The sequence below is a fragment of the Caretta caretta genome, chromosome 4, assembly GCF_965140235.1.
Source record: "Caretta caretta isolate rCarCar2 chromosome 4, rCarCar1.hap1, whole genome shotgun sequence".
Taxonomy (NCBI): domain Eukaryota; kingdom Metazoa; phylum Chordata; order Testudines; family Cheloniidae; genus Caretta; species Caretta caretta.
In genome coordinates, this window is record NC_134209.1 from 28,799,214 (window position 1) to 28,814,875 (window position 15,662).

At 37.0% G+C, this 15,662-nt stretch overlaps 1 protein-coding gene across 6 annotated transcripts in view; it reads right to left on the minus strand.

Annotated features, from left to right (window-relative positions):
* WDFY3 (WD repeat and FYVE domain containing 3) overlaps positions 1-15,662 on the minus strand; it is a 306,761-nt gene that overhangs the window by 137,071 nt on the left and 154,028 nt on the right. For 5 of the 6 annotated variants that reach the window (XM_075127477.1, XM_048848044.2, XM_048848041.2 and 2 more), the window contains exons 13-17: positions 12,212-12,669; positions 10,552-10,635; positions 4,854-5,031; positions 3,051-3,265; positions 913-1,025 (exon numbers count right to left, since the gene is read on the minus strand). In XM_075127477.1, the coding sequence (XP_074983578.1) occupies positions 913-1,025; positions 3,051-3,265; positions 4,854-5,031; positions 10,552-10,635; positions 12,212-12,669 (1,048 nt within the window). The remainder of the gene's footprint in view (positions 1-912; positions 1,026-3,050; positions 3,266-4,853; positions 5,032-10,551; positions 10,636-12,211; positions 12,670-15,662) is intronic. The other variant, XM_048848046.2, reaches the window with a different exon arrangement.

The following is a 15,662-nucleotide window of genomic DNA, read 5'->3' on the forward strand; positions in this document are numbered from 1 at the left end:
AAGGGGAGCAGAGAGAAAAGTGGACTCAATGAGTCAAGATGTCCCTTTCAGTCCTATATTAGTATGTCAAAGACAATGAATAGTAAACAATTTATATTCCTGAACTTCCTAACTATTAAAAAGATATACCACCAATTTAAAAACTAAATCAGTTTTTAAAAACTGAATTGCAATTAATTTCATGTACTCTGCCAATTTCTATGGATTTTCAAATCACATTTTTTTTTGAAAAAATGTTTTTCCAACGCCCTCTCGTGTTTTCCCTCTCACTTTTTGCAATTTGAAAGACAGAAGGAAGCTGACAATGGCCCTGATCCTGCAGTTATGCTAGTGCGCAATTTTATAGTCCCACAGAGTCCCACTTAAGCAATGGGACCTATTTCAGGGATCTGAGTTAGTGGACCAATTGCATGGCTGGAGCCTAAACAATTATTGCAGCAGAAACAGTGAAAGGTGATGATACACAAAGGGCTGTCACAAATACACAAAGTATGCATGTGAAATTGATCATATTTTTCTCTTATCTTTGACTTATTGTAATCTTAGATGCTATTTGTAAAGGTAAGACTAAAAATCAGAGATGAGTGATAGTTAAGTCGATTGTGTCCCTTAAAATTATATATTCCTCACAGGATTTAGTTAGTTAAGTTTAAGTGGTGACAGGTCCCGTATTGTTGCTAAGAACTTTTGTGGAAATAATGTTTTTTAATTATAATTGGATAGCTATCTTTCCCCTTAGTGGGGTGTTTTTTGGTGGGTTTTTTTTTTTAGTTACTATCAAATCACTCGGATTATTTATTTCATTATGTGTCTTAATGTCTTTCCTGAAGTTTACCTATAAATTTTGATTAGATATAAATCAGATTTGCTCAGGAACACTAATTAAATATATTTCTGATGTTGAACACTTACTTCTCATCTCTGGTTCATAGCTTAATGAGCTGGGTTTGTGCACTCGGTACAGTTTCAACAGCTTTTTGTCCCAAGCGCCACAATTCAAAGGATTTGCCAAACGTAAAAATTCCCTGGTTAAGAGAGACAAAGAAATTATACAAAGCAAGTTGCTTACTTGTTTTCATTTTTGAAGTCTGCAACCAAACAGAAAACATTAAAGCTATTTAAATAAAATATGAATTCCAAAAACAAATACTGACAGCAAAAAAAAGTATTTTGATTCAAAACTATTTCTATTTTCAATTAACTATTGCATACACAATGTGTATATATACACAGACAGAGAGAGAGAGTGGTGGTAAATTCACTCATTACCACAAAATGTTATGGTTTCTAGTTATTTGTGATGTGATATTTTGTAATAAACCATTACATATTTTTGGATAACCACACTGCTAAAATATAGTAGTAAAAACATATATTCTAGTCTTTAAAGTAAATAGACTTTTCTCTAGGATTTCTTTTTTTTCTTTGTTTGGTGAATTTATAGCTCATTATACCCTGAAGATTGAAGTCACTTGTTCCTCTTCCAGAAAGGCACAAAATGGGATGCACATTTTATCACCAATGTGCTTCTATGTTGACAAAGGGATCACGTCAAGCAGATAAGAGCGTAGTTCAGTCTGCAGGCCAATTTAAATCCTCAGTCCCTCAGCTCAGAATACCAACTGAAGTTGCAGTTTCTGATGTGGATACACACCACTAAAAACTGGACTGACACTAAATACCCTTTCTTACAACCAATCAACAATCAGACTGTAAACCAGTCAATCTGGGTTAGATCTGAATGGAAAAGTCCAGCAGGAAAAAGTTCCATACGTCATTACTAGCTACCTAGTTAATTGTGTAACTTACTGTTTTCAATACTGCAGGCACTACTCAATCTATCCAAGATACTTTTATTATTAAACAGGGAACAAACAATATCAAACTCTTTTCTATTGCTGGCTTTGTCCTGGTCTACACTACGAACTTATGTCTGTAGAACTATGTCGCTCACGGGTGTGGAAAATTCCGTTCCTGAATGACACAGTTATACCAACTCAACTCCAATTGCTGACAGTGCTATGTCAATTGGAGGGCTTCTCCCATCAACACTGCTACCACTTCTCGGGGAGTTGGAATACCTACAACGACAGGAGAAGCTCTCCTGTCAGCATAGGTAGTGTCTTCACTAAGTGCTATAGCTCTGTTAAGTGTAGACAAGCCCTAAGAAAGGTGTACTAGAGCACCTGCATTAACATGGAGGAGGAAAAAAACTAACCTTAAGCTGTAGCAAACACAGTGCATTCTGTTACCAACAAGAAATGTCAATGATCAAAGCGAGGTCATCAGCCTTTCAATGTGTTTTTTCCTCTCAGAAATCGTGTACGTTACTCTATAGCAAATCTATTTTCACTAAGACCAGAAACTGTCACTAAACTATGGTAGTAAGCTAGTAATAAAACCCCACAGACTAGAGAAGTTTCTTCTCGACATCTTTCTTTTCAGGTGTGTCTTTCTCCCTCATACATAAACTAAAACAAAGCTAAAGAAAACGGAAGGTTTAAGTCTTATCTAGTTTAAGTTACTTTATACTGTTTAGAAAGTCTATAAAGAATCTTCTGTAGCAGTAAAAACAACAAGGAATCCGGTGGAACCTTAAAGACTAACAGATTTATTTGGGCATAAGCTTTCGTGGGTAAAAAAACACTTCTTCAGATGCAGTGGCTACTTCTTTTTGGTTCTTTTCACATTTTTAACCAAGTTTCTCTTCCCTGCCAGCCACACTAGAAGCTGTAAGGACACATATTTTGACAGTATGATTTAAAAATATGAGAAAGGCAGCTTAAATCTGAACCGTAAAAAAAATACTGTATTCCCAAGGTATTAACAGCAGCAAGACAACCTATATTAAAAAACTGTTTTGCAAAATAAGGCTATATCCAACAGGGTCACTATCAAACACAAACCCATCAGCTATTTTTTTCTAATACTTTACTAAGAAATTGAAGTTGCTGAAACTGACCAGCCAACAACATCTATACACCAAAATTTTTGACAGATTGGATCCACCCAATGTGAACATCAGTGACCTGAAAAAAAATGTTTCTGACCTCAACACCATTGGCTCCAGTGCCTGAGAGGCCAGCCTTTCAAACATCCTCTGGAGTGGGGGGTGCAACGAATGGTCCTCATCAGCAAGAGCTGCACTACATCTCTGTAGAAGACGTGCATGGAGTCCAGCTTCACACATGACTTGCTGGTTTCTTTCTGTATGCACCAGGGATTGCAATATGTTGGCTACTGCAAGCTGAAGATCCAATGCATGCTGCAAAATGTAATAAATACAAATACCCATACAGTAGAAAGGAAATAATTAGCACAGGATGTCCTGTAATGCAATTTTTAAAAAGAGAAGAGAGAATTTAACTTAAGTATTGTTTCCCTTCTTTTTGAAACAGGACAAATAAATTAAAACAATGCATTGATTTGAACTCTGCCAAGGAAATTTGCTCTGGTGCACCTGATGAAAATAACTTCTACTTTAAATGGAAGTGAGCAGACTTAGAAATATGTTCAACTTGCTTAGAACTTTTATCCTTATCAGCCTAAGCTATTGCCAAAAACAGTCTTTCCCACATCATCCACTGTAATAAACTTCGGGTTGTACGCAGCACATTTGTCACTACAACTGTGAACACAAAAAGGATTCCAAACTCAAGAAAGAAAAACAGCAAAATGTTGTCATAGCTGTACATGCCTGACAGTTTTTGGAGCTTAATTTTGATAACCAAAGATCTGTGGGGTAGATACCTGAACTGAAATCTGCTTAAAATAGTTAGCAACAATATCACATAAATCCTGTTTAGTAAGATGAAAAATTTATACAAGTATAAAATATTGTGTTTTAATACTTTTTACACTGTTAAACTTAAAGTTACCTAAGCTGTTTCTAATGGAACATAGCAAAAAAAGTTGCCATACTGGATTAGATGACTAGTCTATCCAGTCTAGTGTCCTGCCTTCTCTCCAGCAGCATACAGTATCTGATGCTTCAGAAAGAAAAGCAAAAAATTCATTACACTTGCTAACACTTTTACTTTATGAGATTTCATCAAAAAGTAAAAGAGGACTAGGAACCAAAAGGATTTATACTGGTGAAATAATTTTTTATGTAAGCAATTATTTATGATGCTCCTTCTACTCCAGTGTATTGATTACCTTAGTTTTATAAATACAAGTATAATAAAAAGGACAAATAAAACTCAAAATACCATAAGTCTTTGTTATATTGACCAAAAGACATGTATTTGGTCTATTACCTGACTCGTACTACACCAAAAAGCATGAGTAAAATAATCTCTCTACCAAAAGCCATATTGCTTTTACTAATAAGGATTTTTTCCACTTTTTTTTTTTTTTTAAAATAAAGAGCTTGTAAAAATGCTACGTTGACAGTTTTGGAAACTGAACTCCTCTTACATAATCACTAGAACATGGGCAGAAGGACAGCACCTGTGCAAGCTTCCTCACGCTGCCCTTCCAATGTCTTTTACCCTGACCTGAAGCAACCAGCTCTAGGGGTAGGTTGGAGAGGAGCAGGGTAAAAGATTGTAGAGTCTGTGCCCATTTCCTTGAAATCGCTGCTGGTTCTTTCGGTAAGAATGGCAATTAGTGCCAGTTATGCATATGGTCTAATTATCTAATCACTTACTCTGATATCTGGACTATAACTAGCACATCTTAGGGGGCACTAAACCACCTCCAGCTATTAACTTTGATTTAATCAATACCTTCGTTTAATTCACTAAAACCTACACTAAATTTCAACTAGCAACATACAAAGACACTGTATCCTTTTACTATCTAGTCCCCTACTCAGATTCAACATTAAGGACTACAGCTTATTTGCTTACTTCTGGCTGTGCAGTTGATCCAACAGAGGCTAGAAGATCCAACATGGCAAGCATAGCTCCAGGGTGGATGATGACAGCATCAGAGCTTTGCAGCAATGTGGCTCCTGTGTGGAGCTTCAAATCAGCTATGTTTTTGGGAGGGTACACAGGAGGAGTTGAAACAGAATGATATGCATGCCTAAAGGACAAGAGAAAAGAGAGCTTTTATTATACCCATTCACTATTAGCTCTGAACTTCTCCATCAACTATTGTAACATTCTATGTACAAGTTGAAAATTCCCAGTTAAACATGCCAAGTGATTTCCTCTTCTCGAAATCACAAGCAGATATTCTTGCAGGACTGTTAGAGAATTTCATTTCCATAATATGTTCCAGCTCTGCAATGCCACTTCCTGTTAGAAAAAGAGATTAGACATCCCCCCAAAAATGTATTTCCTCATAAAAACGTTCACTTCCTTTAAATAGAGTAAAATACAATACACACAATAGTGTAAACAGTCCATAAATAATGTTTAGACAAATGTTTGGGACAAAATCAATTTTCATCATCCGTCACCCAGTTTTTCTCCTCTGTGACGGCGGCTTTGAAAACTCACTATTACAGAATTGGAGGCAATTTAAACAATTAACTCCCAAGATTAGGAAGTTTGTTCCACGATATACTCAGGCCAGCAGCCAATACGTTCTCACTCTTCCAATGAGTTCCTCTCAGCAACATTAACATTACATGGAGCTTCTGTGATCCAAGAGGACTTCTGCAGGTTCAGCATGTCGACACTACAGAACAGATGCTTTCAAGGCATACGCAACCACTTATGTCTAGAAGTCCATAACCGCTTTGCATTCCAATGAGATTCTCAGCAGTAACATGACATGCTTCTGGATCCCAGACTATTGCAGATTCAGCAGCTTGAGCAGTAGGGCAGTTCAGAGGACAGATGCTTTGAAGGCAATGATTTAGATGCAAATATTGCTCATGTGGGGCTTCTTTTCTTGAAAAGGCTGATAGTCATTTACAAAAAAAATGCAGCATATTTATAGTATATGTGCATCTTCAAGTAGAATGTGTGCACAAAGCATAAATACTAGCTAACAATTTCTTTGGAGGTCACAATATTCCTAATACTTTATATCTAACTAGATTATCTAATTTTGCCTTCAGAACAATCTTCAAAAAGAGCTCTATCATTTCTTTCTTGGAATGTGAGCCTTTAAAGTGGAGGAAATTGTTAATATTTTGATTCCTCAACCCCTACTTATAAAAACTACAATATATTTCTTTTTTGTGATAAATCGAGTAATTCTATGGTAAGGTTAAAAATTAGTTCAAATACATATCCCTCCCAAGAAAGTTTTGAATGCTGTCCAAACCACTTCTGAAAGTATTTTCACAACTGTGCTTGACTCCAACCTCCATTTTTAAAAAACCTGGATCTCTAGTATGGTCAAGGCCCAAAACACATTATTTCAGGGTATTTTCTTATTAGACTAAGGGCTTGTCTACACTACCACTTAAGTCGATGTAACTTACGTTGCTCAGGGTGTGTAAAAGCAATCCCCTTGAGCAACTTAAGTTACATCAACTTAAAGCTGTGTCTACACTGTCATGTCAGCGGGAGGTGCTCTCCCGCCAACATAGCTTCTGCCTCTCATTGAGGTTGAGTAATTATGCCAACGGGAGAGCACTCCCTTGTCGGTATAGTGCATCTTCACCAGGCATGCTACAACAGCACAGCTGTACCGATGTAGCATGGTAGTGTACGCTAGCCCTAAATTAAAAATGGCTAGCGGTTTTATCATGTAAATGTTATTAATATAGCACTTTTCTCCCTGGTTTAATAGGTCTCTCAAAACCTGGATGATTTTTTGAGGTTAGAGATATGGGTAATTCCTTAGCTGATAACGTTTTTCTGCTTACTAGGAAAAGTCCTGCTTCTGTACAGTAAACATTTGTAAATCTCAAGTGTCAGAGTTCACAGGCATTTAATTACTTAAGGATTACAAGTCCACATATATTTAACAGTGTTATATTAAGACTTTTTGACCAGTATTTCAGAACGGATCCATAACTGAACTTTACCATCAGAGTAATTTCAAAAAATAATTTTCCACAGAGTTTCAATTTGCCTAGAAATCATTCCTTACAGTGCGGTCATATTCTGTGGCTGCCAACACCATCCTTTTGTTGTTGCAGTTGTAATTTATATTGCAGTAATGCCTGGAGGGCCTAGTCAAGATCAGGCCCATCATGCTAGGTTGATGCATAAAACACAAAGATATGACCCCTGCCTCAAAGAGCTTACAGTCTAAAATGACCTTCAAAGTAAAAGGGAAAGGGATTCAATCAAACATACAATTTTCTTCTTTGCATTATAGAGAGCATGAACTATCCCCATCTGTCCCTCAAACTGCCCATAATTAATTGGATGATCTTCAGGTCTGGGTCTGCTTAAAATATTCAAATGTTTCTTTTCAGTTTTCTCTACAATGGATTCCTATTTCCAGAAGGCCACAAACTACCAGTTCAAGAATACTTATTAGAATGTAAAGATAAATTAGAGCTCAGAAAAAAAATATTACAAAGGTATTGACTAAATTTAGTGGTTCCCTCTCCAATTTCACCTCCAGAACATTATATCTAGCTTTGCCTAGCACATATTCTTTGTACTGGCCCTCTAGGAGAGAAGAAAATGACAACAGGAAAAAAGTTAAGGTATACAAAGAAAATCTACAGGTCTTCCTAGAGAGAGACAAGATTGAAATAAGTCCAACTCAAACTGAGTTATAATTAAACCCAATAGCTTATATGTCAACAAAAGATAACCACAGAATCATAAAAATGCAGGCCTGGAAGGGACCTTAAGAGGTCATCCAGTCCAGCCCCTTGCTTTGAGGCAGGACCAAGTATACCTAGACCATCTCTGACAGGTGTTTGTCTAACCTGTTCTTAAAACCTCCAAGGACAGAGATTTCACAACCTCCCTTTTAAGCGTATTCCAGTGCTTAACAATCTTATAGTTAGAAAGTTTTTCCCAACAGATTTAGCCAAAATTGAGTAGCATTTCTTGGAGATAACCACTGTAGAATTCTGTCTCAGAGTGACTGTTATCCAAAAGTTTACTAAGTTAATGAATAAAAAATATTTGTAATGAAAGGTACACTCCCTTTTCTACTTGCCTCTTGAATGAGATGACAGTTCAGATAATGTCCAATCAGCACTCCTACTTCTGAAATTCCCAGAAATCAAACTAGCACTAAAGCAATAATGCATGATCTAATCATGCAGATGGCTGAAAGCACAGTACTTCTACGCTACATAAAAAACAGTGTGAACCGTAACAAAACATTAACTAGACAAGTTATCTGTATTTTGTTTATACAAACAATAATATTTAGGTGGCAACATCTTTTGGGTAAACAAAACTGAAAATCAGTGCACTGAATGTGTATATAATTAAGAGAGCTTTAAAATGTATATACGCAGAACTTTTAGATATTTTTATACATAGATTGCAAACAACAAATTTCTTTTATTCATATAACACCATACTTTGTGCTTATTAGTCTGCTAACCTAGGAGATAAGTTATATAAACTACGTAGCAGAATAACAGACTATGGCAAGTGGGAGATCAGTGCAGGAAAAAGGAAATGTAAAAGTGGAGAGAGACTACTGCTTTTGGAAGAAGAAAAGGAGTACTTGTGGCACCTTAGAGACTAACAAATTTATTTGAGCATAAGCTTTCATGAGCTTTGCATCCGATGAAGTGAGCTGTAGCTCACGAAAGCTTATGCTCAAATAAATTTGTTAGTCTCTAAGGTGCCACAAGTACTTCTTTTCTTTTTGTGGATACATACTAACACAGCTGCTACTCTGAAACCTGCTTTTGGAAGAGCATTTTGGCTGAGATTTTCAACATCTATAGAAAATGCATTCAGTTCTCCTAACAAGTATCTTCAATATTAATAGCCAAATTAAATTATCTGATAGGTTGAACATCCTATCCTGATGCTTCTATTTTTTAAAATAATCAACTAACAATTAAGTAGTCTTGTACAGTGGAACATCCAAAGGACTGCCACATTTTCACTTTGAGAAGACTTAAAAAGCTTAAAATATTTTTTAAAATTAATACTTTGTGCTAGCTACAAAGCTGGCACCTTCTTAGTCATCCTCTGGCAGCTGCCCTTAAAAGCCTATGTTTGGCACACTAAATGTATTCTACTGGCAAGACTGTACTTTTTGCATATTTGTGTATTTCAAAAATTCAGTTTATATGAGCAAGTAATGCCATTTACACCTAAGAGAATAGAACAATGCAGTTGAAGAAAGTACAATCCGTAGTGGAATAGGTCAATCTTATGGGCAAAACACTAGAAGGTCTCCACAGAAAAGCTCTCTCTTTCAAAATGTGCGAGACAGAAATGAATATGGCAGCAAGAACTTCTCTCTTCAGTAACAGCGGAGTTTGCTCCTAAATGCCTTAGTATCAGAAAAGAAATGACAGTCTGAGAGGTGCTAAATTATTAGGAAGTCCCTTCCAAAACAATCCCAGAAAAATACCAACATGTGACTGTCTTACTTCACTTAGCAAGGTGAAAAAAAGTACTTTTGTGGTAATCTCCTTTACTGCAAATATTGCAAAGCAGGTTTTAAACAGATTTACTTCATTTTTTAAATAAAAGTATTAAGAAAGAATTAGCTGAGAAAAAGGAAACAGTGAGAAAGGATTTCAGAAATTGACAGCCACAGACTCACTTCCAAGCCATTTAACATTCACATGCCTCCACAGTTGTCAGTAGTATATGTTCAGAAGGTTTTATTATTTTCATTAGGCAGTAACTGTAGGCAATAGACATATCATAATAGTACTCAGTTTATTGATAAAGGAAAAAATATCTTTACTGACAGGTTTCCGAGGAACAGCCGTGTTAGTCTGTATTCGCAAAAAGAAAAGGAGTACTTGTGGCACCTTAGAGACTAACCAATTTATTTGAGCATGAGCTTTCGTGAGCTACAGCTCACTTCATCAGATGTATACCGTGGAAACTGCAGCAGACTTTATATACACACAGAGAATATGAAACAATACCTCCTCCCACCCCACTGTCCTGCTGGTAATAGCTTATCTAAAGTGATCAACAGATGGGCCATTTCCAGCACAAATCCAGGTTTTCTCACTGCTAGCACCAGCAGGAGAGTGAATTTGTGTGGGGGGGTGGAGGGTGAGAAAACCTGGATTTGTGCTGGAAATGGCCCACCTGTTGATCACTTTAGATAAGCTATTACCAGCAGGACAGTGGGGTGGGAGGAGGTATTGTTTCATATTCTCTGTGTGTATATAAAGTCTGCTGCAGTTTCCACGGTATACATCTGATGAAGTCAGCTGTAGCTCACGAAAGCTCATGCTCAAATAAATTGGTTAGTCTCTAAGGTGCCACAAGTACTCCTTTTCTTTTATCTTTACTGAGAAATTCATTTGGGAATTTTTTTTTAAATTAATTTATCTACTACTGCATTCTTCTTGGACTAGCCACCTAATTCTTTTACAAGTTGACAAGTTGTTTTCCTCAAAGAACAAAGACAGACAGACAGTACACGCCCCACCACAAAAAGCAGCTTGAGAAAAAAAAAAGCAACAAGAACAGTGACAAGAGAAACCAGAAGAGAGATCAACTTCTCTTAAAGGATCAGTACCTTTTCCTGGACAAAGCTGGCGTACCCCAAGGAGAGGGGAGAGAAGTCTCATTTGTCAGGCAAGGAGGGATCTGTTCTGCACGACTACAGACAAAACAGACAGGTTTGGGATAGAGAAGTTAGAAAAGAAAAGGAGAGGCCAGAAGCTTGTTAGTTTTACAATACCACCAACCAGTAAAAACCTTTATAGGATCCACCCTACAGAATCAGCAAAGACAACAAAGAATGCTACTGAGAAACATGCATCAGGTAAAACAAAGAGACGTGCACCATTCTACAATAATTAGGGAAACAAATGTTATTGCTCATTATTTAGCAGATATGGTAATCTACACAATCAAACCAGCACATTAAAACATCCTTCAAGGTTAAGTAGAGCAGGAATTGACGATAGGTCATTTCTGAGCAAATAAAAAAATTTAATTAACTTGCATTAGATGGGATTAAAATAATATCCTGAGAATAAACTCTGCAAAAACATGACCATCAGATGGTTTAAGAAAGGAAGAAAAAGAAGTATGGAAAATAAAAGGAAATTAGAAAGGAATGCATTTGCAATGACACTAGAGATTCATCAGATTCCACAACTAGCCAGTATTACAGCATGTATTGTATACATCACCAACTGGTTAATTCAAAAATGTTTCTATCAAATATTTCCAAGAGATTTTAACACAAAGTAAATAGGATTTTTATGCTAATTTCTTTCGAGATGAAGGGATACAGATTTGTTCTCTTACAACATTAAAGGCAGTAGACAAACTCTGCAAAAACGAGAGCTTGAAGTTATGCTCTTAAATTAATATTTAGGCACCTAAAGAAGTGCTCTGAGTTAAGAAAATCTAAGCACCCTGCAGCTCCTCGCTGACTTCATCAGAAACTGCCAAATGCTCAGCATTTTTATCAGGCCTCTTATTTAGCTGCCTAAATATTACTAGGAACCTAACGTGAAACATCTATTTTTGAAAATCTTGGCCAACATATAGCACATGGACATGGAACAGCAGCTTTGCAATTTAAGCAATGAAGCTTAAATCATCGCTGCTCTATTAGTTTCTTTAAAAAAAAGTTACAAGTGAGAACTACCTTCAAAAATAAGGGTTATTTTGTAGGGGACCATTAAGAGGTATATTTACTATATATGATTTTAAAATCTCAGGTAGTTAGCAGCCTCCATGGTCTCTCATGCTAAATTAATTTTAAAAAGCTAAATGGCAATTTCCAGGATGGCATCTCCACTGTCTAAAATAAATCTGTCATAACAAACGATCAAATGACTTGTTTTTAGTGTATCCCATTTTTATGGCAGTCAGAAGTTGGTATGTACTGCAAAGTAGCATATTTCTAATTTTATGATATAGTGGACAAAGATCAAGTACTTATGGATAATAAAAAAACTGGAGAAGCAGACTACTTGTTTACAGTTTTAACCCATCAAATGGTTTTAAACTAAATGTCTCTCTGTTGCTTGGTGTCATGACCTAAGACATTCAACATTAGAGGTCATGTTGCCATTCTTGAAAATAGCAATAAGAGAAGTTTACATTTGAGTAGAGGAAAATGTCTTGCTCCACTTTGTGGATGAAGAAAAAGGTGGTAACATCAAATCCTGCAAACACATTTCTAAAACCAACCATTTTTTAGGGAAAACAGATCATACCTGTCAAAAGAATCTGTGGCTACTCTGTAGAGATAAATAAAGAGTTTACTGCAATGCCTTAGTGTGGGTGCCACAGAGTCCATGGAGATTAGGTCATCCTCCAGTAGTCTTTGAAATGGTTGTGTATTTGAGGGGAAGACATTCAAGGGGCTTATTTTTCTTGAGTCTGAGTAGCAGCCAAGCAATCGAACAGCATCTGCCAGCTTTTCATACTGGATCTCTGTTTTGAAGAAATGCGAGTTGGCTGGCTCATAGCGCATTGCTGCAGTCAATGTGCAGAACACAGTGTGAAGCAGTTCAAACACTTGATTCTGGTTTACTTTCTCCCAGCCATTCTTAGGCGGAGAGCACAAGGATCTTTCCATAGCAACAAGTAAAGATGTGACATACACAAATCCACCGACTTTTCTAAAAACAGTTCTTGTGCGATGACTCTCTCTTAGTACTGAGAGCAGGGCCTATGGATATTCAAAAAAGAAAAAAGCATTGTTATTAATACCTTATAGCAAAGCATATATCTTGTCTGATATGCTAGCACAATTATTTATTTGTATTATGGTACTGTTTGAAGACCTCAAAAGAGATTGGAATTTTACACACCAGACAGACAAATACAGTATAAAGTCCCTGGTCCAAAGAGTTTACCCGCTAAATGGACACAGACAAAGAATAGAAGAAAGAAAGCATTATCCCTTTTTTACAGGTGGGAAACTAAGGGCCAAGATCACACCGGAAGCGTGAGACAAAGTTAGCAATTGAACCAAGAATACCAGTCCAGTCCCTTAACCATAAGATTAGGTATATAAAGCATAAGGCATTAGCATATAGAGACAGACACAAAATAACAACCTTTCACGTTAAAGCATTGTAATTTATATATCTAGAAATAAAAACAAACTAAATGGTTGCCAAACTCTGCATTTGTACTTTAATAAAAGATCAGGTTGTGACTTGTCAAGTGACATTCTGTAACAGTGAGATCTCAATATTTTTACCTTCGAGTTTCCCATGTGGCTCCCATCGAAATCTTATGCATAAAGTTGATGACTGAGTGCTGTCAACTGTATAACCACATCATTGTCCTTAACCATTGTATTGCAACTGGTGCTAAAAAGGAACTGAGGGACTGTTGGGCCCACCCAGCCCTTTGGGCCCTCACACAAGGGACGTGAGAGTGTCCAGGGCACAGGTGTAGAGGCAATGGACACTGCTGGCTAAAAAAAGTCCAATCTCACATCCACAGGGCACATGTGCACTAAGAGTGGAATCCATGTGGACAACCACTCTAAGAAGGTGGCTTGATTTTTCTCTCCTTATGAGGTAACTGAGTTTGGTTGAGTAAGTGCTGAGATACTCTATTAGGCTTGCTGAAGAAAATTTAAGTTTCCTTACTAAATCTGACTCTTCATCAAATAGCGTCTTTAAAGATTTTATTTCCCTTTTAAAAGGCTACCATAGAAGATGAAAAGACCATTTTGTAAAACTAGGTTGCTCTATGAATGTAGTACTTTGCGGCTACTCTGAGGTTTAGCTGGTGAAGGATGACTTTTTTTTATTTTATTTTATTATGAGCACATTGTGGAGAGCACAAAGATTTTGACTGCAGTAAAACAAGTATTAGTTTTTTGGAATTAAAAGGACAGGATGAACAAAGAGTTACTCTGTCATGATGAAACTGGAAGTTAAGCTTTATGCAGAAATAACTTACAACTCACTTTCTCGCCTGGCAAAGTGGTGGCAATGAGAAAGGAGTATGTGACTGATGGAAAGTATAAGTGTCACCTTGGAGCTGAAAAGGAGTTTGCATTATTGTTTGCAGAACTACAGAATGCCCCATTCAGGAATAAACTCTGATTTGAGGTCTAAGTCTTGAATTGGTATAAATGAAATGACACACATGATAGCAAGTCACAAGGATGCCTTGTTTCATAAAGAAGTCAAGAGCTTCTAAAGCAGCTACCTAAACTGTGAGATGGCTTCAAATTGGGTCTCAGTTTAAGCTAATGTACAGAAATTAAGAGAGATTTGTATGACACAAAGATGTACAATGCTCCAAACACTGAAGCAGCCAAAGGGTTTCCAGACACTTTGGAAGCCTCTACACACAGAATCCAACTCCTTCTCCCACAGCTAAAAAACAAAGGTAAAAAGTGTTAAAAATCTTATTTCTGAAACTTAAGTGAGCAGACATAATTCTGAATACTCACAGGAAGCAGGACGGTTGACTACAGTGGTGTCATTTTTACATAGATAGCTTTTAGTCCAGCCACATTAAAGTTTTTGTTCACTCATTTAATCCCTTGACTTTGTTTCAAGAGTGGAAGGAAATCTGACCCAGTGCTGGGCAGAGAACTCATTCATTGCTGATGCTGTTCGGATCATAAAAATCAGGTTCAAGGTCCCTTTTAGAAGCACTGCCTAACTTGCTTGCCAGCAGGGTCCTTTAAGAACAGCTACATGCTCAGCTACAGGGTTTATGTTGAAATCACTAAGAAATGGAAGCATATACTCTGTGGACAGAAATGAGTTTCTCAGCTTCAATTTTTTTGACTTTTATAATGATTATGGTATTCTCTACTTATGGACCTTTTCAGGGAAAAGCCAGAGTAAGATTTTATTTAAGGATTCAGAGGTTGGAAAACTATACACTTCTTAACCTCTGTTTTAAAAGTAACTACAAAAGTCGCAGATTTTTCATCTTCCTACAGGATATCAGGAGACTATTCTCACTAAATAATCTGCCAATGTTATCCAAATATGAGATAACTTTAGAAAACTCCAAGAAAGACCAAAGAGATACTTGGTCTTCTTATTTTAATCAGAACTGTAATCCAACTCTACATCCTTAACCTTTGCTTTGTGCTTGTAGGTCACTGAAGGTGGGTCAGATTCCTCCAAGTCATTGGGAACGGTGCTGACTGAACACACAGATAGCAGGGAATCAAGTGAGTCTGAGTAAATTGAATAAAGAAAGAGAGCTCAGCAGGCAAAGTGTGGACTAGAACAATCAGACAATATGTTGAGGTACTGAACAACCACAGGTGGATTTAAGGAAATTGAAATGGTTCAAGCTATTGAGCAGAATTTGTGGGAGCAGTGGGGGCTGAAGGGATTTCCAAGGCAAGAGGAACCAGAAATCTGGCAACCATTTTGACAGTGACACCTTGAAATGGAAGAGCTGTACAAGACTCCCACAGTTAGCCAAGTGCTTACCGACCTCTAACAAAGCTATAAACACTTGGGCCGGACCAAGATGTTATGGTAGATAGTAGCCTGTCTTGACCTGCCTGCGGAGCACCAATACTGAATGGGGCAGATGGCTTGGGCTACCTGAGACTAACTTCTGCTGTTACATATGGAAGGACAAAAATTAGAACAGAAAGGAAAAAAAAACCCACTAGTTAACAGAAAAAAAAAGGAAAGTCGAACCTAACTGTAGGATTGTGACACC